This window comes from Podarcis tiliguerta (assembly GCF_965153285.1).
Source record: "Podarcis tiliguerta genome assembly, chromosome: 17".
In the NCBI taxonomy this organism is placed as follows: Eukaryota; Metazoa; Chordata; class Lepidosauria; order Squamata; family Lacertidae; genus Podarcis; species Podarcis tiliguerta.
The window spans coordinates 39,001,859-39,023,312 of record NC_139550.1 but is presented as its reverse complement, the minus strand read 5'-3'; the positions used below and the strand labels follow the sequence as shown (position 1 = coordinate 39,023,312).

General features: G+C 45.8%; 2 protein-coding genes across 4 annotated transcripts in view; one reads left to right on the top strand and one right to left on the bottom strand.

Moving 5' to 3' along the window:
- The window catches only part of SHFL (shiftless antiviral inhibitor of ribosomal frameshifting), a 320,289-nt gene that overhangs the window by 142,040 nt on the left and 156,795 nt on the right, over positions 1 to 21,454 (bottom strand). The window lies entirely within an intron of this gene.
- LOC310668132 (intercellular adhesion molecule 2-like) overlaps positions 1 to 21,454 on the top strand; it is a 200,882-nt gene that overhangs the window by 25,547 nt on the left and 153,881 nt on the right. The window contains exons 5-7 of one of the 3 annotated variants that reach the window (XM_083421122.1): positions 7,264 to 7,584; positions 8,465 to 8,606; positions 9,361 to 13,543. In XM_083421122.1, the coding sequence (XP_083277248.1) occupies positions 7,264 to 7,584; positions 8,465 to 8,574 (431 nt within the window). In that variant the 3' untranslated portion in view covers positions 8,575 to 8,606; positions 9,361 to 13,543. Of the gene's footprint in view, positions 1 to 7,263; positions 7,585 to 8,464; positions 13,544 to 21,454 lie in introns of those variants that run through there. The other 2 variants (XM_083421123.1, XM_083421121.1) reach the window with 2 other exon arrangements.

Genomic DNA, 21,454 nt, shown 5'->3' with positions numbered 1-21,454 from the left:
AGGAACTCCGCCATTGCCGGAGGCACCAACCCGGAAGTCTACTTCTGCCCACTTCTCATCTGCATGGTCCGTTGATCTTAATGGCCTGCCACTTAGTTCTCCTTGTGCTTATTTTAATGGCATCTCTTTTTGCAATCTCCTGAACAGGAGAACTGATTTAGCCTGTATTCCCACTGGCCTGGCATCTTCCCTGCATACTCCCAAAATCAGCTAAATTTACTACATTTAGGATTATGAGGAGTCTGCCCCTTGCCACAAAATCATAATATTTTAAAGCTATAGGCAGGGGTGGCGGTACCTCAGGTCTGGAGACTAAATGTCCCCCCCACCCCAGCCTCTTTTCTGACCCTCAGGGTGACCCCACCCATGCCATGTCCCTCTCAGACTCCCTCCTGCATCCTCCTGGAGGAATCTGTCCTTGAACTATGAAAATGTCTGTCGCTTGTCTGGAGGGTGGATCATAGAATCATAGAATCATAGAATCATAGAATCATAGAATCATAGAGTTGGAAGAGACCACAAGGGCCATCAAGTCCAACCCCCTGCCAAGCAGGAAACACCATCAGAGCACTCCTGACATATGGTTGTCAAGCCTCTGCTTAAAGACCTCCAAAGAAGGAGACTCCACCACACTCCTTGGCAGCAAATTCCACTGTTGAACAGCTCTTACTGTCAGGAAGTTCTTCCTAATGTTTAGGTGGAATCTTCTTTCTTGTAGTTTGGATCCATTGCTCCGTGTCCGCTTCTCTGGAGCAGCAGAAAACAACCTTTCTCCCTCCTCTATGTGGCATCCTTTTATATATTTGAACATGGCTATCATATCACCCCTTAACCTCCTCTTCTCCAGGCTAAACATGCCCAGCTCCCTTAGCCGTTCCTCATAAGGCATCGTTTCCAGGCCTTTGACCATTTTGGTTGCCCTCCTCTGGACACGTTCCAGTTTGTCAGTGTCCTTCTTGACTGTGGTGCCCAGAACTGGACACAGTACTCTAGGTGAGGTCTGACCAGAGCAGAATACAGTGGCACTATTACTTCCCTTGATCTAGATGCTATACTCCTATTGATGCAGCCCAGAATTGCATTGGCTTTTTTAGCTGCCGCGTCACACTGTTGGCTCATGTCAAGTTTGTGGTCAACCAAGACTCCTAGATCCTTTTCACATGTACTGCTCTCAAGCCAGGTGTCACCCATCTTGTATTTGTGCCTCTCATTTTTTTTGCCCAAGTGCAATACTTTACATTTCTCCCTGTTAAAATTCATCTTGTTTGTTTTGGCCCAGTTCTCTAATCTGTCAAGGTCGTTTTGAAGTGTGATCCTGTCCTCTGGGGTGTTAGCCACCCCTCCCAGTTTGGTGTCATCTGCAAATTTGATCAGGATGCCCTTGAGTCCATCATCCAAGTCGTTGATAAAGATGTTGAATAAGACCGGGCCCAAGACAGAACCCTGTGGCACCCCACTAGTCACTCTTCTCCAGGATGAAGAGGAACCATTGATGAGCACCCTTTGGGTTCGGTCAGTCAGCCAGTTGGTAGCATAGTCAAGACCGCATTTTACCAGCTTCTTTACAAGAATATCATGGGGCACCTTGTCAAATGCCTTGCTGAAATCAAGGTAGGCTACATCCACTGCGTTCCCTTCATCTACCAGGCTTGTAATTCTGTCAAAAAACGAGATCAGGTTAGTCTGACATGACTTATTTTTCAGAAATCCATGCTGACTATTGGTGATCACAGCATTCCTTTCTAGGTGCTCACAGACTGTTTGCTTAATGATCTGCTCCAGAATCTTCCCTGGTATTGATGTCAGACTGACTGGGCGATAATTATTTGGGTCCTCTTTTTTCCCCTTTTTGAAAATAGGGACAACATTTGCCCTCCTCCAGTCTGCTGGGACTTCGCCTGTTCTCCAGGACTTCTCAAAGATGACTGCCAGTGGTTCTGAGATCACATCTGCCAGTTCTTTTAATAGAATCATAGAATCATAGAGTTGGAAGAGACCACAAGGGCCATCGAGTCCAACCCCCTGCCAAGCAGGAAACACCATCAGAGCACTCCTGACATATGGTTGTCAAGCCTCTGCTTAAAGACCTCCAAAGAAGGAGACTCCACCACACTCCTTGGCAGCAAATTCCACTGTCGAACAGCTCTTACTGTCAGGAAGTTCTTCCTAATGTTTAGGTGGAATCTTCTTTCTTGTAGTTTGGCTCCATTGCTCCGTGTCCGCTTCTCTGGAGCAGCAGAAAACAACCTTTCTCCCTCCTCTATGTGACATCCTTTTATATATTTGAACATGGCTATCATATCCCCCCTTAACCTCCTCTTCTCCAGGCTAAACATGCCCAGCTCCCTTAGCCGTTCCTCATAAGGCATCGTTTCCAGGCCTTTGACCATTTTGGTTGCCCTCCTCTGGACACGTTCCAGTTTGTCAGTGTCCTTCTTGAACTGTGGTGCCCAGAACTGCACACAGTACTCCAGGTGAGGTCTGACCAGAGCAGAATACAGTGGCACTATAACTTCCCTTGATCTAGATGCTATACTCCTATGGATGCAGCCCAGCATTGCATTGGCTTTTTTTAGCTGCCGCCTCACACTGTTGGCTCATGTCAAGTTTGTGGTCAACCAAGACTCCTAGATCCTTTTCACATGTACTGCTCTCAAGCCAGGTGTCACCCATCTTGTATTTGTGCCTCTCATTTTTCCCCCCCAAGTGCAATACTTTACATTTCTCCCTGTTAAAATTCATCTTGTTTGTTTTGGCCCAGTTCTCTAATCTGTCAAGGTCGTTTTGAAGTGTGATCCTGTCCTCTGGAGTGTTAGCCACCCCTCCCAGTTTGGTGTCATCTGCAAATTTGATCAGGATGCCCTTGAGTCCATCATCCAAGTCGTTGATAAAGATGTTGAATAAGACCGGGCCCAAGACAGAACCCTGTGGCACCCCACTAGTCACTCTTCTCCAGGATGAAGAGGAACCATTGATGAGCACCCTTTGGGTCCGGTCAGTCAGCCAGTTACAAATCCACTGAGTGGTAGCATAGTCAAGACCGCATTTTACCAGCTTCTTTACAAGAATATCATGGGGCACCTTGTCAAATGCCTTGCTGAAATCAAGGTAGGCTATATCCACTGCGTTCCCTTCATCTACCAGGCTTGTAATTCTGTCAAAAAACGAGATCAGGTTAGTCTGACATGACTTATTTTTCAGAAATCCATGCTGACTATTGGTGATCACAGCATTCCTTTCTAGGTGCTCACAGATTGTTTGCTTGATGATCTGCTCCAGAATCTTCCCTGGTATTGATGTCAGACTGACTGGGCGGTAATTATTTGGGTACTCTCTTTTCCCCTTTTTGAAAATAGGGACAACATTTGCCCTCCTCCAGTCTGCTGGGACTTCGCCTGTTCTCCAGGAATTCTCAAAGATGACTGCCAGTGGTTCTGAGATCACATCTGCCAGTTCTTTTAATACTCTTGGATGCAGTTCATCTGGCCCTGGAGACTTGAATACATCTAAACTAGCCAAGTATTCTTGTACTATCTCCTTAGTTATTCTGGGCTGTGTTTTCTCTACTGAATCATTTGCTCCAAATTCTTCAGGTCGGGCATTGTTTTCTTTATCGGAGAAGACTGAGGCAAAGAAGGCATTGAGGAGTTCAGCCCTTTCTGTGTCCCCTGTTTGCATTTCACCATCTTCTCCTCTGAGTGACCCCACTGTTTCTTTGTTCTTCCTTTTGCTACGAACATACCCATAAAAGCCTTTTTTGTTGCTTTTAACCTCTCTAGCAAGACTGAGTTCATTCTGTGCTTTAGCTTTTCTGACTTTGTGTCTACACGTGCTGGCTATTTGTTTGAATTCCTCTTTGGTGGTTTCGCCCCTTTTCCATTTTTTGTACACATCCTTTTTTAATCTTAACTCAGTTAAAAGTTCTTTAGATAGCCACCCTGGCTTCTTTAGGCACCTTCCATGTTTCCGTCTCATTGGTATTGCCTGAAGTTGTGCTTTTACTATCTCCCTCTTAACAAACTCCCAGCCATCATGAACTCCCTTTCCTTTTAGTATTACTGTCCATGGGATCTCACCCAGCACTTCCCTAAGTTTTATGAAGTCGGCTTTCTTAAAGTCAAGAAATTGAGTCCTAGTATGCTTGGCTGCTCCTTTCCGTTGTATAGTAAACTTCAGAAGAGCATGATCACTTGCGCCTAATGATCCTTCCACTTCTACCCCATTAACCAGGTCATCGACATTGGTTAGGACCAGATCTAAAATGGCTGTTCCTCTTGTTGCTTCTCCCACTTTCTGGACAATGAAGTTGTCTGCAAGGCCAGTGAGGAATCTGTTTGACCTTATGCTCTTGGCTGAGTTTGACATCCAACAAATATCCGGGTAATTGAAGTCCCCCATTACTACTATCTCCCTTCCTTTTGCATGCTTGGCCATCTGTTCCAGGAAGGCATCATCTATGTCCTCCGTTTGGCTTGGGGATCTATAGTAAACTCCCACAATGAGGTCTCTGTTATTCTTCTCTCCCTTAATTTTGACCCAAATGCTCTCACTTTGGCTTTGAGGTTCTAAATCTTGGATCTCTTCACAGGTATACACATCCCTGACATATAACGCCACTCCTCCTCCTTTCTTGTCTGGTCTGTTTCTCTGAAATAGATTGTATCCCTCCATTTTCACATTCCAATCGTGGGACTTATCCCACCAGGTTTCAGTGATGCCTATTATGTCATATTTAGTTTGCTGTACCAAGAGCTCAAGCTCATCTTGTTTATTTCCCATGCTTTGTGCATTAGTGTACAGACATTGAAGTCCATTAGTCATTCCCCCGTGTCTCTTATTTAAGGATTTTTTCCTCCCACCACTAGGTCTGCTTGCTGTTTGCTCCATTTGGTCTATGACATTTGGATGATCATCTTCATCAATTGATAGACTCCTACCTTCAGGAGCACTGTCTCCCTCCCCCACATTAGTCAGTTTAAAGCCCTCCTGATGAGGTTTCTGAGTTTTTTGGCAAAAACATTCCTCCCATACTCTTGGATGCCGTTCATCTGGCCCTGGAGACTTGAATACATCTAAACTAGCCAAGTATTCTTGTACTATCTCCTTAGTTATTCTGGGTTGTGTTTCCTCTGCTGAATCATTTGCTCCAAATTCTTCAGGTCGGGCATTGTTTTCCTTATCGGAGAAGACTGAGGCAAAGAAGGCATTGAGGACTTCAGCCCTTTCTGTGTCCCCTGTTTGCATTTCACCATCTTCTCCTCTGAGTGACCCCACTGTTTCTTTTTTCTTCCTTTTGCTACGGACATACCCATAAAAGCCTTTTTTGTTGCTTTTAACCTCTCTAGCAAGACTGAGTTCATTCTGTGCTTTAGCTTTTCTGACTTTGTGTCTACACGTGCTGGCTATTTGTTTGAATTCCTCTTTGGTGGTTTCCCCCCTTTTCCATTTTTTGTACACATCCTTTTTTAATCTTAACTCAGTTAAAAGTTCTTTAGATAGCCACCCTGGCTTCTTTAGGCACCTTCCATGTTTCCGTCTCATTGGTATTGCCTGAAGTTGTGCTTTTACTATCTCCCTCTTAACAAACTCCCAGCCATCATGAACTCCCTTTCCTTTTAGTATTACTGTCCATGGGATCTCACCCAGCACTTCCCTAAGTTTTATGAAGTCGGCTTTCTTAAAGTCAAGAAATTGAGTCCTAGTATGCTTGGCTGCTCCTTTCCGCTGTATAGTAAACTTCAGAAGAGCATGATCACTCGCGCCTAATGATCCTTCCACTTCTACCCCACTAACCAGGTCATCAACATTGGTTAGGACCGGATCTAAAATGGCTGTTCCTCTTGTTGCTTCTCCCACTTTCTGGACAATGAAGTTGTCTGCAAGGCCAGTGAGGAATCTGTTTGACCTTATGCTCTTGGCTGAGTTTGACATCCAACAAATATCCGGGTAATTGAAGTCCCCCATTACTACTATCTCCCTTCCTTTTGCATGCTTGGCCATCTGTTCCAGGAAGGCATCATCTATGTCCTCTGTTTGGCTTGGGGATCTATAGTAAACTCCCACAATGAGGTCTCTGTTATTCTTCTCTCCCTTAATTTTGACCCAAATACTCTCACTCTGGCTTTGAGGTTCTAAATCTTGGATCTCTTCACAGGTATACACATCCCTGACATATAACGCCACTCCTCCTCCTTTCTTGTCTTGTCTGTTTCTCTGAAATAGATTGTATCCCTCCATTATTACATTCCAATCGTGGGACTTATCCCACCAGGTTTCAGTGATGCCTATTATGTCATATTTAGTTTGCTGTACCAAGAGCTCAAGCTCATCTTGTTTATTTCCCATGCTTTGCGCATTAGTGTACAGACATTGAAGTCCATTAATCATTCCCCCGTGTCTCCTATTTAAGGATTTTTTCCTCCCACCACTAGGTCTGCTTGCTGAATGAAGAGGTGTGCTTGCGGTTTGTATGTGTGTGGAAACCTCTGGCATTTGCAGGCTTCAGATGTAGCTCTGCAAGGGTAAGAGTCACAGTCGTTGCTCAGCTCACTCTTGCCTCTGGCTCACCACCGCCATGTGGCCCTTGGAAGATTAGGCAGTGCTCTCCTTGGGCCACATGCCTGCTGTTGGTAAATACTTATAATAAAATGGACAAATCAGTCTATTTCCGTCCCATGTCAGTTTTGTACACGCTTACTCACAAACCTGTTCTGTCTCATTTTCATATTAATCTATAATTTTAAACAAAACAATCAGTATGAAAATTAGCATTTAAATACAGGCTTTAAACACATTTTTCTCTCCCAAAATTGCAATTCTAAATGTATTTTCTGCCCTACAATACTAGTTTTAAGATTTATTTTGGTAATGTTTTTGAACTAAGAATTGTACCAGCACATTTGGAAGGTGGCAATCTGCACAAAGCATATTCTGGGAGGTGCGGATTAGGTCAATTTGTACAGTGATTCAAATTTGTTTGCTAAAAACCATTGGCCATCACAAACCTGCAAACCATCAGGCGAGAGATCCTTTTAAAAATAAAAAGCTTAGATGATCTTCAGCACATGCACATTGTCCCCCATGGGTCTGATGAGGATGGTGTAGTCAACACTAACAAGTTCAGTGTGAATCAAGGGTGGCACTGCCAAGAGGCATTTGGCGCATTCAGATCTTGGCAGTGCAGTGGACAGAGGAGAGGAACATGGAAGCTCAGTGGGCTGCCTGGCAATCTTAATGTTTCCCTTGCTTTATGTGTTATTTCAGACCCTCCAGAGCAGGTGATCATGGAGCTCCAGAAGTCTTCCACAGGCCAAAGCTGGCACTATAACCTGAAATGCCACATTGTAAGAGTGGCCCCCCTCAGCAAGCTCACAGTGACCTTCTTCAAAGGGGCAGAGAGGCTACATTCACAGAAACTCTGGAACTATACCAGGCCTGAGCGTGCCAACGTTACAGTCACCCACCCCATCACCCTGGGACCGTGGGACCATGGGAAGTCGGCTACCTGTCACGTAATGCTGGATTTCAGCCCCAACAAAAAGCCCTTCACTGCTGCATCCCACAAGGTGGCACTCAGGACTGCTGGTGAGTTTGTAGGCTTAACGTGCTCTGAGTCACCTTTTTAACAAACCAACAAGCCACTGTTTTATTTGAATCAATGCTTCAGCTTAGGGCTTGCAACATTTAAGTGAGTTTCTCCACTTTGGGATTCTGCAGCTTCAGTCTCACCATAATGTATAAGAACCATTGTCCTCAAGTAGCATAAGTGCATAGCTGTCACAGATAATTTAAATGCGCAAACAAATACAAATACATTGGTGAGAGAACAGATTCCTTCCTAACCAACCAGCCTTCTCCAGCTTTGCAAGTGTTTTGGACTACATCAGCCCCCCCAAGTTGAGGCTGATGGGAGCTGTAGTTGAATTGCCCTTTGTTGTGCTTCAGCTTTAAAGAGCAGATTTTTGCAGGGCAACCTCCAAAGTACAATATAACTTTTCAGGTACTGAAAGTTGATGCTGACATATAATCAGATATGCCCATTCAGCAATAATGTTCTCTAAATTCACTGCATGTTCAGAGCTAATTTTGTGGGACATAAAGTGACATTGAATTTACTGTTTGAGAACTGTGACCCCAAGTTTGTTGAACACATTGAAACTGAAGTATTCGATTTGCTCATTAATGTTCCGGAGAACCTTGGCCTAAGTTGGGCAATATGATGAATGTTTGTGTTTTTTCTCTCCCTTGGGGAACCTTTGGCCCTCCAGATGTTGTTGGACTACACCTCCCATCAACCTTCTCTCTTGGTCATGCTGGCTGGGGTTGATGGGAGATGCATTTCAGCAACATCTGCAGGGCCACAGGCTCCCCACTGCTGATTTAGTTTGCCTTTGCTGATGTTTAGGGACATTGCCTGCCCTGCCTCCCTGCTTTCCTCTTCTCTTACATTTCTTCTCACTTTCAGAATCCTGCACAGCTGTAGTTGTAGCTGCTTCTTCTATAGCCATGCTATCTCTCCTGCTGGTGGGCATTCTCGTCTACTATCTGGTCTGGGTGCCTGCAGCTTCTAAATAGAACCCAGGAGGGCAGAACAAATGTCAAGCTAAGTAAGTCGAAAAAGCTTTGTCACAGTGATAAAGACGACCGCACAACTTGTGTTTTATGAACATCCAATACAGAAGCAATGAGCATAAAGCAACTATGAAGCATTTTGTACATGGAAAAGTACTGTGAACCTTTTTTTAAAAAAAGGAACACAAGCCGGACTCACAATCGGTCTTGAGCCTGACACCCAGGGGAGGTGGGGAGAGGCATGTTGTCAGGCCAGTAGCCTTATTTCCCTCCACTGCTCTCTTCCTTCTCCTGGAGGTGCACCAATCAGATGCCCAAGTGACACAGTAGCTGTCTGGATGATGTGCCACCCATTCATTGTTTTTAAGGACCTCTCATATTTCAGAAGCTTTGTCTACAACCAGCTGCACGAATATAAGATGGGGAACGCCTGGCTTGCCTATAGAATTGTAGAGTTGGAAGCGACCCCAAGGGTCATTTAGTCCAACCCCCTGCAATGCAGGAATCTCAACTAAAGCATCCATGACAGGTGGCCATCCAGCCTCTGCTTAAAAACCTCCAAGGAAGAAGAGTCCACCACCTTCCAAGGGAGACCATTCCACTGTGGAACAGCTCTTACTGTCAGAAAGTTTTTCCTGATGTTTAGTTGGAATCTCATTTCTTGCAGCTTGAAGCCATTGTTTCAAATCCTGCCCTCCAGAGCATGAGAAAACAAGCTTGTTCCATGTGACAGACCTCAAGATATTGGAAGATGGCTATCATATCTCCTCTCAATCTCCTCTTTTCCAGGCTAAACATATCCAGCTCCTCCAACTGTTCCTCATCAGGCTTGGTTTCCAGACCCTTGATCATCTTGGTTGCCCTCCTCTGCACACCTTCCAGCTTGTCAACATCCTGCTTAAACTCTGGTGCACAGTTGTCACCAACTGACACTGAGTCACTTTGATAGGGAAAGTTTGAGCTCAAATGCATACCAATGAAAGAAAAACAAAAAGGGCATTTTTTTCCTCGAGGTGGGAAAGGTTCTCCTTTAGAGGAATCTTTGCGCATTGCATCCAAGTGAAGAAACAAGAAAAGTGCAGTGAAGCTTTTTATGTCCTATTTGTCTTGCCCCACTGCTACAGTGCATGACTTCAACTCAGTCGTGTTAAAGGGGAACAAGTCTATATTTGTGGTTTTCCTTCATTTGATTTATTGCTGCCCTTCACCATAAGGTCCCTGGGCAGCAATTTATCAGGTCAGACTAGGATACGGCTGCTATCACCAGAACCTCCTTTACACCCAGGTGTTTGAGAAACTCAGGCAGACCTGTGCAGAGCTTGTCTGAGACCTGGGGCAGGAGTCTTGTTCATGAGATGTCACCACCTCATCTGATCTAGGTACACAGTAACACTATCGAAGCCTTGCAGTGCATAAGGACGGGCAGGGGCATTTTGTCCATTAAGTCTGTGGTCAGCTGGGGTGTTCTGGCATGGGGCGTTCTTGCCATGACAGCATAGGTTTGGCAGGGCTCCTCTGCCGCCTTCGTCCTCCAAGGCCTGGGGCAAGCGAAGGTGGCTGTCCCCACCTCTCTGCACAAGCCTGAACTCGGGATCCCAGGTGGTTTGCTAGCTTCTTAAAAGTCTGGACAAGTGTGCTCCACGCAAGGGCAGGCCGAATCATGATGTGGCGGAAGGACTTGCCTCCAAACACCAGATCTGGGATGCAGTTTGCTCTTCCGCCTCATGCTGCAGCACGTCTTGCTCCAGGCTCATGCAAGCAAGCCAAGGCACATGCCACATTCTTTCTGAAAAATATCAACTTCCAACTCTCAAAGGTGTGTCACTGCTTCACCCCTCTCCACGCAAGTACAAGACGAAGGAGACAAATGCAGTACCTTTATTGGAAGATTTTGGTCAGTGCAGTACCTTTATTGGAAGATTTTGGTCAGTGTCCACAGGTCAGTGAGACCACCATTTTAAAAGTTTATTTTATTGTTACATTTATATCTCACCTTTGCTCCAAGGAGTCTAGATGGCATACATGGTCCTTCCCTTCCCCATTTTATCCTTGCATTTTATCCCTGTAAGTTAGATTAAGCTAAAAAAAGGCGACTGCCCCAAGGTCACCCAGGGAGTTTCATGGCTGAGTGAGGATCTGAACCCTGGTCTCTCAGTTCCTGGTCGAACACTCTAACCACTACACCACACCTGAGAATTGTGGCACCCCACCATCCACTGGAGCTATGTATGACAAATACATTTGATATTAAACAGCTTTTTCTCAGCTGGAACTCACCGAAACTCAGTTCTACCTTTCAGGTAGGCGCCATTGCCCTGGTAAGAGAACGAGGGAGGTGTTCATGGTGAGTTCTGGCACCTCTTTTTCTAGAAACAGCACTGATCTTGAACATAAAGTGAGTGGGAATGTAGGAACCTATGTAGGAAAAGCTATTTTTAAAATTTGTGAGTTTTTTGTGGGGGTTTTGCATATTACAGAATTATTTTGTATAAAGTGTTTCAGTGTAGAATTAGCACAAAATCTGCATGGTCCTCATCACTTCTGGGAGTCTTCCATTCGGGTGGATTCTTGAAGACTCAGATTGGGTACAGTTTCTCAGTATGTGTGTAATATATGTACTTGCACTGAAAAACCTGTTCATGTGTTCTACACATGGGTTCCACTCATCCCTGTGTTGAATTATTCTTAGCCATAAGGGTCCTTTTCAAAGAAAGGGGGAAGATATATCAATATCCCACTCTGAAGTGCCGCAAGGTGAATTCTGCACCTCTATGAAGCATCTTGGATGTTATTCAAGGGTGTAAAAAGCAAATAGACAATTCTGGACCTTATATGTCTACTTGTTTTGCTTTTTCAGATAGGTGTGGTATATCAGGACTGTGGCAGAATTTAACACTTTGCTTCCCCACAATCCTGATCCAATTCAGGGGAGAGTGGGTGCTCACCCGACAAACCTTAAATACACGAATAATATCATTTCTAGTTTGGTGGGCCCTCACTTATCAGGAGTACCTAGGCAAACAGTATGGGCAGGTAGGAGGAGAATGTGATACAAGGAGTAGGAAGAGCGTGGATTACAGATGAAATATGTTTACACAGAGTCTGCTTGGCACTGTCACCTCCCTGGCACATGGGAAAAGAGTATCAGGTTTGCAGTGGCGTAGCCTGGAGGGGCTGCAGGGGTCATGGCCCTGGATGCATTTTTTGAGAGGGCACAACCAGGCGCCCCCACAACAGGCTCCCTCATCAAGGCTAGAGCTGTGGGGCAGGAAGCCGTGCCTAGGCAGGGCCTCCAGGGCCTGGCTCCGGTGGAAGCAGCTTCCTTGTGTGATGGCCCAGTGCCACCAGCTGGCCGCAGCTCCACTCCGGGTCAGGCCTGGCCCAGGGGCGGGAGAGGAGAGTAGGCAGCAATGGTGCTGTCCCTCTCCTCTGCTGGGCTCTGGCACATGAGGGAGGGCTGGCAAAGCCCCACTGGGCTCCCTCTTCGCCCTTGCTCCTGTGTGTCCTGCGTGTCACAGACCTGCCCTGGGTGGTGATAGCATACGCTCTGCTGTGGCAGATTTGTGCTTAAAGAGAAAATTCTCTCTCTCACCCACCCACACCAATTTAAGTCCTTTTTGTCTGGAGTGAACTGAAAGGAAAGCAAGGTGGGATTGGCAGGGAAGATATCACAAAGTCATGAGGCTGGAGGCGGCTGCACTCAGCCCTTAATCTCTTCCTCACTTGCTTTGTTTGGAATCCCCACGCGTGTGAGTCATGTTCCTCATGCCTCAAATAGGTCAAGGGCCACCTCCAGCAGGCACAAAAGTGGCTCAGTGTGACACACAGCCTGGAGGAAGTTGCTGCAGCTCTCCAGTGCCTAGTGGGGAGGGAGTCACCAGGGGAAAGCGACCTGGGGGACTGGGATGCCAGGCATGAAAAAGAGAAGAGAGCAGAGCTGTGCAGTGACAGTTATGTACCCTACATGCACCCTGCACTTGTCTACCAGGATCAACCACCTCCCTTCCAACTTCCAGTGTTTATTTCTCTGCTTTCTTCATTCTCCTGAGTCCTTCATTTCGCCAGTCAGCCCTCCTGCAACTGAACTGAGATACCGCTCCATATACGGCCTTTGCCAGCCGGGTGGGTACCTTCTAGGCTGGGCTGATGGAAAGTTGTTATTCAAAACATCTGGAGGGTAGCAGGCTGGCGAAAGCTGCAGTTGTGATTATGTCATTGCAAAGCTGCACTGGCTGAAATTCCCCATCTGTTAAATATTGTTACAAAAGCTGGGCGCTAGCTCTACTCTCTGTCAAGCAACAGCAGAAGTCTATGGGGTTCCAGGCACTGACACAGGGCCTGTGTTCTTTGGAGAATTGAGACACGGCAAATGGGGCTTGTTCACCACAGCAGTGCAGCCCTGGAGTCAAAGCCATCTCTCCAGTCTTCAGCCAACCTACCAAAGATGGATCCTAGTCTTTTATCTCGCCCTTCTTCCCAGCACATATTGCTCAAAAGACCCTCTTTTTGTGTCGCCTCAAACACACACCCCATCACCATGGCAACTTCTGTCTGCCCAGGCTCAAGATTCCTTTTGGATGGGCCATCAACACCTTTTGTCATGTTAATGCCTCTATCCCAGGTTAGTCCCTGACTTGGAAAGGAAAATTAGCCTGTACCTTTCCACCAACCTCCTGTTGTCCCTACAATACTTGGGGTATTCAGTGGTCTGTGTTTGCCTGAGCTTGACTCTGGACTAAGGATTCTGAGCTCCTGTGTTCTGATTCAATACATGTAGTCCAATCACAGAACATTTCAGGATTTGGACCTCTGCCATTGGCCCTTGAACTCTGAGTCATGATTCGTAGTTTGGGAGTTTAGACAGCCAATCACATTGGGAATGGGAGTGGCCCAGGTTTTCAGAAATGTATATAAGCAGTTGCTTTGCCCCTGTTTCCCAGTTATGTAGTTAAATAAAGGTTATTGTAGTTGACTGCGTCTTGCCTCATGGGAACCCACCTACATTTCACTTCAAATAATTAAAATCCTATCATTTAGCCCCCCGCCCCCCCCCGCACAAATGTATAGCAGTATAAAGCCACCCTATACTTCTTCACATTTGGTCTCCTTATGTGTGGTGATTACTATAAGCAGAAATACTATGCATCTCACAGTAACAGAGAGACCGTCACCAGGTGCTCAGTCTGCTGCCCAGAACAACTTACTGTTGGTGGGCAGCTGCAACCCCCCATCACTGATTGTAGCTTTGTTTAAAAAAATGTGTGTGTGCCCTTTTAAATTAGGGACCGTGATAATTCCCCAAGTGCTTGGTAGAAAAGGGGTTGAAAATGGATCTCTGCCTGGGTGTAACTCATAACACCTAACTAGCACCAATGAGGGAGACACCAAGGGTTCGCCCAGAGTTTCACTTGACCTGTCTTTTGATCGCATTGTGTGCCATCAAATTTCCCCAGGTCTTATTGTCTTTCGTAGTTGTGCCTTGCAAAAATTCAATCTTACCTGCTGAATTGGATCTTATCAGGTGTGTGGGAAATCCGAAGCGATATTTCACTAAACAGAGCTTCAGTTCAGCAGGTGCGCTCAGATTTTCACAAGGCCCAGCAATGGAGCAGCAAGAAAAAGTCTCAGGTCCAGGGGAATTAATCGGTGCACAATGAGATCAAAAGATGGGTCAAGCAAAAAGGTGGATGAGCCCTAAATTAAACCAATTTAATTTGCCCCCGAGGAGTCTTGCCCAAACATCTTTACAGTTCAGTGAAGGGAACAGCCCCAAATTTGTGTCAAAATAACTATACAGTTCAGTAAGAGTACATACTTGGCCAAATTCCTATCTGTTCATAACGGATATTCCCACAATATAACAGGGCTCTCTCCATGGGAATACCAAGGATTTATGGGGGGGGGGGAGGCTTTATGTTAGGGGGACAGAACCAAGCTATCTGTGGCAGGATTGGTCAGTTAGGTATTTTTATTTACTTACTTGATTTAGGGGGGCCGCTGCCCCTTGGCTACACCCATGCCCCCTCTCTGGGTGGTTTTTTTGGGAGGGGGTGCAGTTCATCTCTACGTGATTCAAGAGTGTGCTTTTGGGTTGGAATTTGAAATAGCCAGCCTGCACGCCTCCCCAAAAAGGCTTTTTGCAACCATCTGGCACCTTCAAGTGCAGGCTGAAACTGCCCCCATATGCCCAGACTACTATTCCTATTACTGAGATGCAGGCTGCTGCTAGGAATAACCCTTGCAGCTCCTTGTTCCCAATCAGACTATAAGAGCATAATCTTGGGCATGCTTACTCATAAGTAACTCACTGAGTTGAATGGAGCTTTCTGCAAGCGTGTCAAGGATTATAGAATAAGGCACCTGAGAAGCACCTGCCACACAAAAAAGCAATTGCAAGCCTCTCAAGCCAGCCCACAGCTTGAGGTGAGAGAAGGGAAGGGGCCAGCAGAAGACATTTATCCAGTTGTTCAATATGGTTTTATCCTGCCTTTCAACACTAAATTTCCAAGGTGGCATAAAACCTATTTTTAAACCAATTTACAACAGAACAATTAAGACAAATAGCAGAATGCTCTGGGCTTGTTTAAAAACTAACCACCAAAGCTTATTCAAAAGCCATTAAAAAGCCAATTTTGTTGTTGTTGTTGGCATTCATCTGTCTTGAGAGACAATAGAGTGAGTCTCCAGGGGTGAAGAGGAACGGCTGGAGAATCACTGTGCCTGCTGTGGCTGCCGAGACTAGTAGCCCGTAACTGCTGCCTCCTACATTGTATTTGCTGTGCTAGCAAAATTACTATGTGAAAACAGAAACAGCCAAATAACCTCCCCCACAATACACAAAACAGTTAAAAACAATTGAAAACTATAAAAATAAAAAACACATGTGTAGAGTATCCCTTATCCTATGTGACTAGAATGTGGCCTTCCTGTATTCCTTATCCTATGTGACTAAGGGTCACATAGTCACATAGTCACATAGGATAAGGGATACTCTACACACATGTCTGTTCACCATCTGAATATTCCAAATGACGCATCACAACCAACCCACCTTTAAAATGTGCTTAAACTGGCTACTTTTATTTTGAAGAAAAAGTGGCCACAAGGCTTCCTGGATCTGGATTCCATGCCAATTTCTGCCTGAAAAAAACCCCTGTTTTATTATTATTTTTTGTTTTAATAATTTTATTAAGACTTTTACATTAAAAAGGAAAAGAAAAAAATACAAAAATACAAAAAGAAAAAGAAAAACAGATAAAAATTCCATTTTCATAATATATCTTGCATTTGCTTATTTCCCAGACTTCCCCACACCTCCCTTCACTGTATTCCAATCCAAATGTTTAATCAGCAAATCCTTTCCCTCTATCTTATCTTAATCTTTATCTTAATATCTTAATGTATTTTGCATCTTTTAACCTTCAAATTTTTCCATACTCCTTCACTGCATTATTACTAATGTCAGGGAACTGCAGGCAGCAAGGGAGGAAAGAATCAGGGGGTACAGGGAGCGGTCTCCACTGATTAGCACTGAGTCCTCCTCAGAGGACCGAGAAGGGAGCAGTGAGTCTGGGGAGGAAGGGGCGCTTCAGAGAGAGGGGGATCCACGTCACAGGGAAAGACGGAAGGGGCTGGGCCCTTGGCTCTGCTGGTCTCGAGGGAGAGGGAAAAGAGAAAGTAGTTAGAGCAACGCGTCATGAGAGGCGGGTCGCTTTGTTTATTCTGCATGTCGGGTCGTTTTGTTTCTTCTGCAACAGAGCTAATTTATGCACATGCACACAATTCCAGAAGCAGGTATGGGCTGAGGCAAGAATGAGTGGCACCTAAGCCAGGGTCAGGCCACTTTGAAGTGCTTTCTAGCTGTACCTGCTGCACAGTTTGTATTTCAGAGCTGGGGAAGGTTGCCCTGTGCTGGGAATTGAGAGGTTCTCTGAAAGTTTGCCTTGTGTCCCAGAGAGGAGAGCAAAATGAAATGGATCTAGGCAGCCTAGCTTTTGCCATTGGAACAACCTTTGAACAAGAAGGCTTGCCAAAGAATCCTCTCCAGGAGCTGGCAAGACTTATCAGCACACCCACAAGACCAGATTCTTGAAGGTGTCCAGGGTCCAATATGGCCCCTTGCTTTCCTTCCTAAATAGGGGGTGAGCCATCTGTCACTACAATTATGTCATCTGCCCACCTTCTCGTTTGGTAGTGCTCATCTCAGCCCATTAGAAGCCTAAGTCTATGTGTTTCTCCTTTCCCACTAAAGTGTATCTAGAGGGACATCAGCCTTTTTCGAACAATGGAAGAGGCATGGTTCTCTAGCTCTCTACCATTTTATCCTTAGGAGTTTGCTGATGCAGTTTTCTGGTACGTAAAAACAAGGTGTATTGATTCATCTTAACAACTAATACAATAACAACTAATATTATGTATTATTATGAATTAATCTGCTTTATCAGATGCACAAAGTATTATCCTGGATGTGTGTGTCTCTGTGTGCATGTGTGTGAAGTTTCATGTTGCAGTCTCCCTTTGAAGTTTGTTCTAGGAAGGACACTCAAAGAAAATAAACTTCAAAGACAGGCTACAGTGTGGAATTGCAGAATTATTACACTTTATCAAGAGGTTCAGTGCAATTACTTGTGGACTTGATGGAAACATTTTTTTTTTAAGTGCATTATATTTGTAATTGGCTTGCCAATGCCACAATGTCTGTGTCATGAAGACTGTTCTGTGAATTACTACCATTAAGTACTTAGTCATCACTCACAATAAATTTTCACATTTAATTTCCCTTTAGACATTCCTTTTTTGTAAGTCCACTACTCCTAAAATTATTTGTGTGTATTATGTACTAATATCAAAGCAGAGTGCACAAAAACAGTGCATTTGCTGACAGTTCATTTCTGGGCTCAGTTGAAGGGGTTCACAGCAATGTTCATACCCAAAGCAGGGCCAGCAGGAGACATTCTGGTACCTGAGGCAAAGCATCCCCGCTGCCACCCACCCTTTTCGTGCTGCCGCTGTGCACTTTCCTCTCCCTCCCAGCAGCAAGTCTCTTTCTTTCTTTCTAATTACCAGCCTCACATAACCAACATGTCTAAGTCTGATAAATGCATGAAGGGGTTAATGCCACAGAGTAAGCGGTCCTGCCAGGCTTAGCTAGGTCATTCTTTGAGAAAAAGCCCTTGCAGGGCATCATCATCAGGAAGTAGGGTAGGACTCCTCCAGGAAATGCCATTGCAGAGCCTAGCTAGGGGAGGGGCAGCGACACCTCGCCCATGTGTTTGTCTTTTGTGTTCTCCTTTGTGGTGACTTACTGTTGGTACAATTTGGTGAAAGAACCATAGCAGAGATTTAAAACCACAAAACATCCAGCAAATTAAAGCATGGAAATCTAGGCTGTTAGACCTTTAAAATATGCCCAAATTCTTTCCAAAATAGTCCCCTTTTCTCCTAGCATAAGGAAAGACCACACATTTGATAAATTAAAAAATGGTTTACTTACAAACTCTCCAAAGGTCGGGTTCATGTGCTTTTCTATACAGCATTCAGAAAACACAGGCAGTAGAACTTTGCTTAGTTACAGTGGTGAAAGTGCCTAAATTATTGGTATAGGAAGACATTAAAGGCTTGTAAGAGTCATGTGTTTTAAGCTTAGAGCAACCAGCCCAGACCTCTTCACACCCTTAGCTTCTCAGGTAGACTGGGAGGGAACAATAGGTTTTATTACCTTCCTTCCATGGTGAAGGGGAATAAACTAGCTAAGCCTGGCAGAGCAGCTTACTCTATAACATTAACCCCTTCGTGCATTAATTAGACTTAGGCATGTTGGTTATATGATGTTGATTATCCCACATGTTGGTTATATGATGTTGATTATCCCACACTTAAGCATTGTTTCAGTTGTGGTAAGGACACGGTGAGTCATTTGTTTCACAGTAAATAGTGAGTATTTTGAAAAAAATATAAAAAGAAACAAATATCTTGAGAGACCCTCTGTGTTCTTACCACAACTGAAACAATACTTAAGTACATGTGTCAGGGGTTCGGGAGCAGAGGCACAGGAAAGGGAGGAAATAGAGAGCGAGGGGGAGGAGTCCGAAGGAAATGTTAGCGATGACAGCGGTCCGAGGTCTCTGAGTCTTTCCAGCGAATCGGAAGATTCACAGAAAGGGGCTCCCATGGTCAGGGCAAGGGGGGTGCCTAGGGGGACACCCCAGGAAGAAGGGGCCAGAGGGGACTCAGAGAGCAGCAGTTGGAAATCAGGACCAGCGTCCACACCAGAGTGCAGTAGGGGGGAGGAGTCCCAGGCATCGGGATCAGGCGGCGCACTGCCAGCGGGAGGACATGAGTCAGGATTGGCCACGCCTCCATCGGGGAGCGAGGAAATGGTCGAGAGGAAGGTTGAAGGCTGGGCGCGCGCGCCAAGTTCAAATGTACAGGAGGGCGGCACAGTTGGCAGCCCGGATAGGGAGCCAGGTCCCAAAGCCCGCCGAAAAGAGCGGGAGGAGTCAGGGGGGTCAACGTCTGCGTCAGAAGAATCCAGGAAGGAAGGGACCCCGGGGGGTAGCAGGACCCAGAGGAGAAAGGAGAGACGGAAGAGGTGGAGTAAGGCTAGAATCTTAAACTGGTGTACAGGGGGCGGAGATTCAGATGGAGCTTCGCCGATCTAAACCCTAGACGTAGAGCTGGGGCGCTCCGGCTTGAAAATGGAAACTGCACTTCAATAAAGACCTTTGTACATTACTACCGGCTAGCGTTGGTCCTCTGTGAGCTGGGACCTGGAGCCAGCTCTGACAACATGTAACTGCATTTGTTTGTCTCATTACCCTTGTGTCTCCTTTGATAGACAATGTTAAAGTTTAGATTGCAAAATCTGCTGATTGCAAAATCTGACTTACATCCATCCATCCATCCATCCAGTTAATACCCTCCCCTCCTCCTGAAGGAGGAATGTTATTCTGTCAAGTCTTGTATGCACCATATTGATGAACTTACCATAATCCTCACCACCTTCATCATCATTATCATATTCCTTTTGTGCAAACCACACCTGGCAAGTAATAAGCAGGAAAAAGGGTGTCTTCTCAAGGAGTTCCCCATTTTGAGGACAGCTGTCACCATGCAGGAAGAAGGGCCTGGAGGGAGTGGGTCTTTTAGTATGGGCAGTGCCAGAAGAGAGTCAAGGGAGCGCATGCCCCCCCCCAAGGAGATTTCCTCTCACTTGTCCCCTGCCCCAATTGCTGGACCCCTGGCATTAAGATATACTGCTATTTTTCTTCAGAGGTGTGTGACACAGCCAGTGGCAGACCTACATTTCGGGGGTCCTGAAGTTTGTGATATAATGGAGGTCCCTTTGCAACCAGAAACAAGGTCTGGGTAACCACTGTTCTCTTCTACAACGGGTTGTTCTTTTAAAAAACAACTATTGCATCTCAAATTTTGAATAAAATTACTGTATTATCTCACATGTCAAAGTGTGAATAAAAAATCCTTATGCCTTATAGTTTTCTTGCCTATGCCTTATAGTTTTCAAGTTATGGGGCAGGGGATGAAAATTAGACAACTGTTACATTCATGCATGATGCATCATAGAAAGATTTGAGTTGTGCCACTCAAATTGGTTCTCCTAGACAATGTGGGCTAAAGTCTCTACTGGAGCCCTCCAGGATTAGGGGGCCTGAAGCTTAAGCTTCATTAATCATAGAATCATAGAATCCTAGAGTTGGAAGAGACCACAAGGGCCATCGAGTCCAACCCCCTGCCAAGCAGGAAACACCATCAGAGCACTCCTGACATATGGTTGTCAAGCCTCTGCTTAAAGACCTCCAAAGAAGGAGACTCCACCACACGCCTTGGCAGCAAATTCCACTGTCGAACAGCTCTTACTGTCAGGAAGTTCTTCCTAATGTTTAGGTGGAATCTTCTTTCTTGTAGTTTGGATCCATTGCTCCGTGTCCGCTTCTCTGGAGCAGCAGAAAACAACCTTTCTCCCTCCTCTATGTGACATCCTTTTATATATTTGAACATGGCTATCATATCACCCCTTAACCTCCTCTTCTCCGGGCTAAACATGCCCAGCTCCCTTAGCCGTTCCTCAGAAGGCATCATTTCCAGGCCTTTGACCATTTTGGTTGCCCTCCTCTGGACACGTTCCAGTTTGTCAGTGTCCTTCTTGAACTGTGGTGCCCAGAACTGGACACAGTACTCCAGGTGAGGTCTGACCAGAGCAGAATACAGTGGCACTATTACTTCCCTTGATCTAGATGCTATACTCCTATTGATGCAGCCCAGAATTGCATTGGCTTTTTTAGCTGCCGCGTCACACTGTTGGCTCATGTCAAGTTTGTGGTCAACCAAGACTCCTAGATCCTTTTCACATGTACTGCTCTCAAGCCAGGTGTCACCCATCTTGTATTTGTGCCTCTCATTTTTTTTGCCCAAGTGCAAAAAAAGTTTCATAGCAGACCCACCCCTGGGCTCAGCTCACCCACCCAGAACTATACTTTGCTTCTCCTCCCCCATATTATCTTCCTGTTGCAGTGGCAGAGCGTTCCCCACTGGGCAGGCAAGTGTGTGCCAGGGCACTCACAGTGCACCATGGGGGCGGGGCACACCTTGGGGATGGGGGCACACCTCCGGACCGATCCCCACCCTCTGGCCAGCTGGCTTTGAGGGGTGCATGCATGGCACCCTGTGAGGCCAGCAGCACTTGGTGAGACTCGAAAGAAAGGCGTTGGGCTGGCAGGGCTCAGTGGGCTGTTTGTGTCCTTCTCAAGCGCCCTCCAGCTGGAAGGGGGCTGAAAAGGACACAACAGCTCACAACTGCCTTGTGCATCTGCAAAACTGTGCCCGGGGTGACGCCCCCCCAGCCCCCCCCCCATCACCTCTGCTC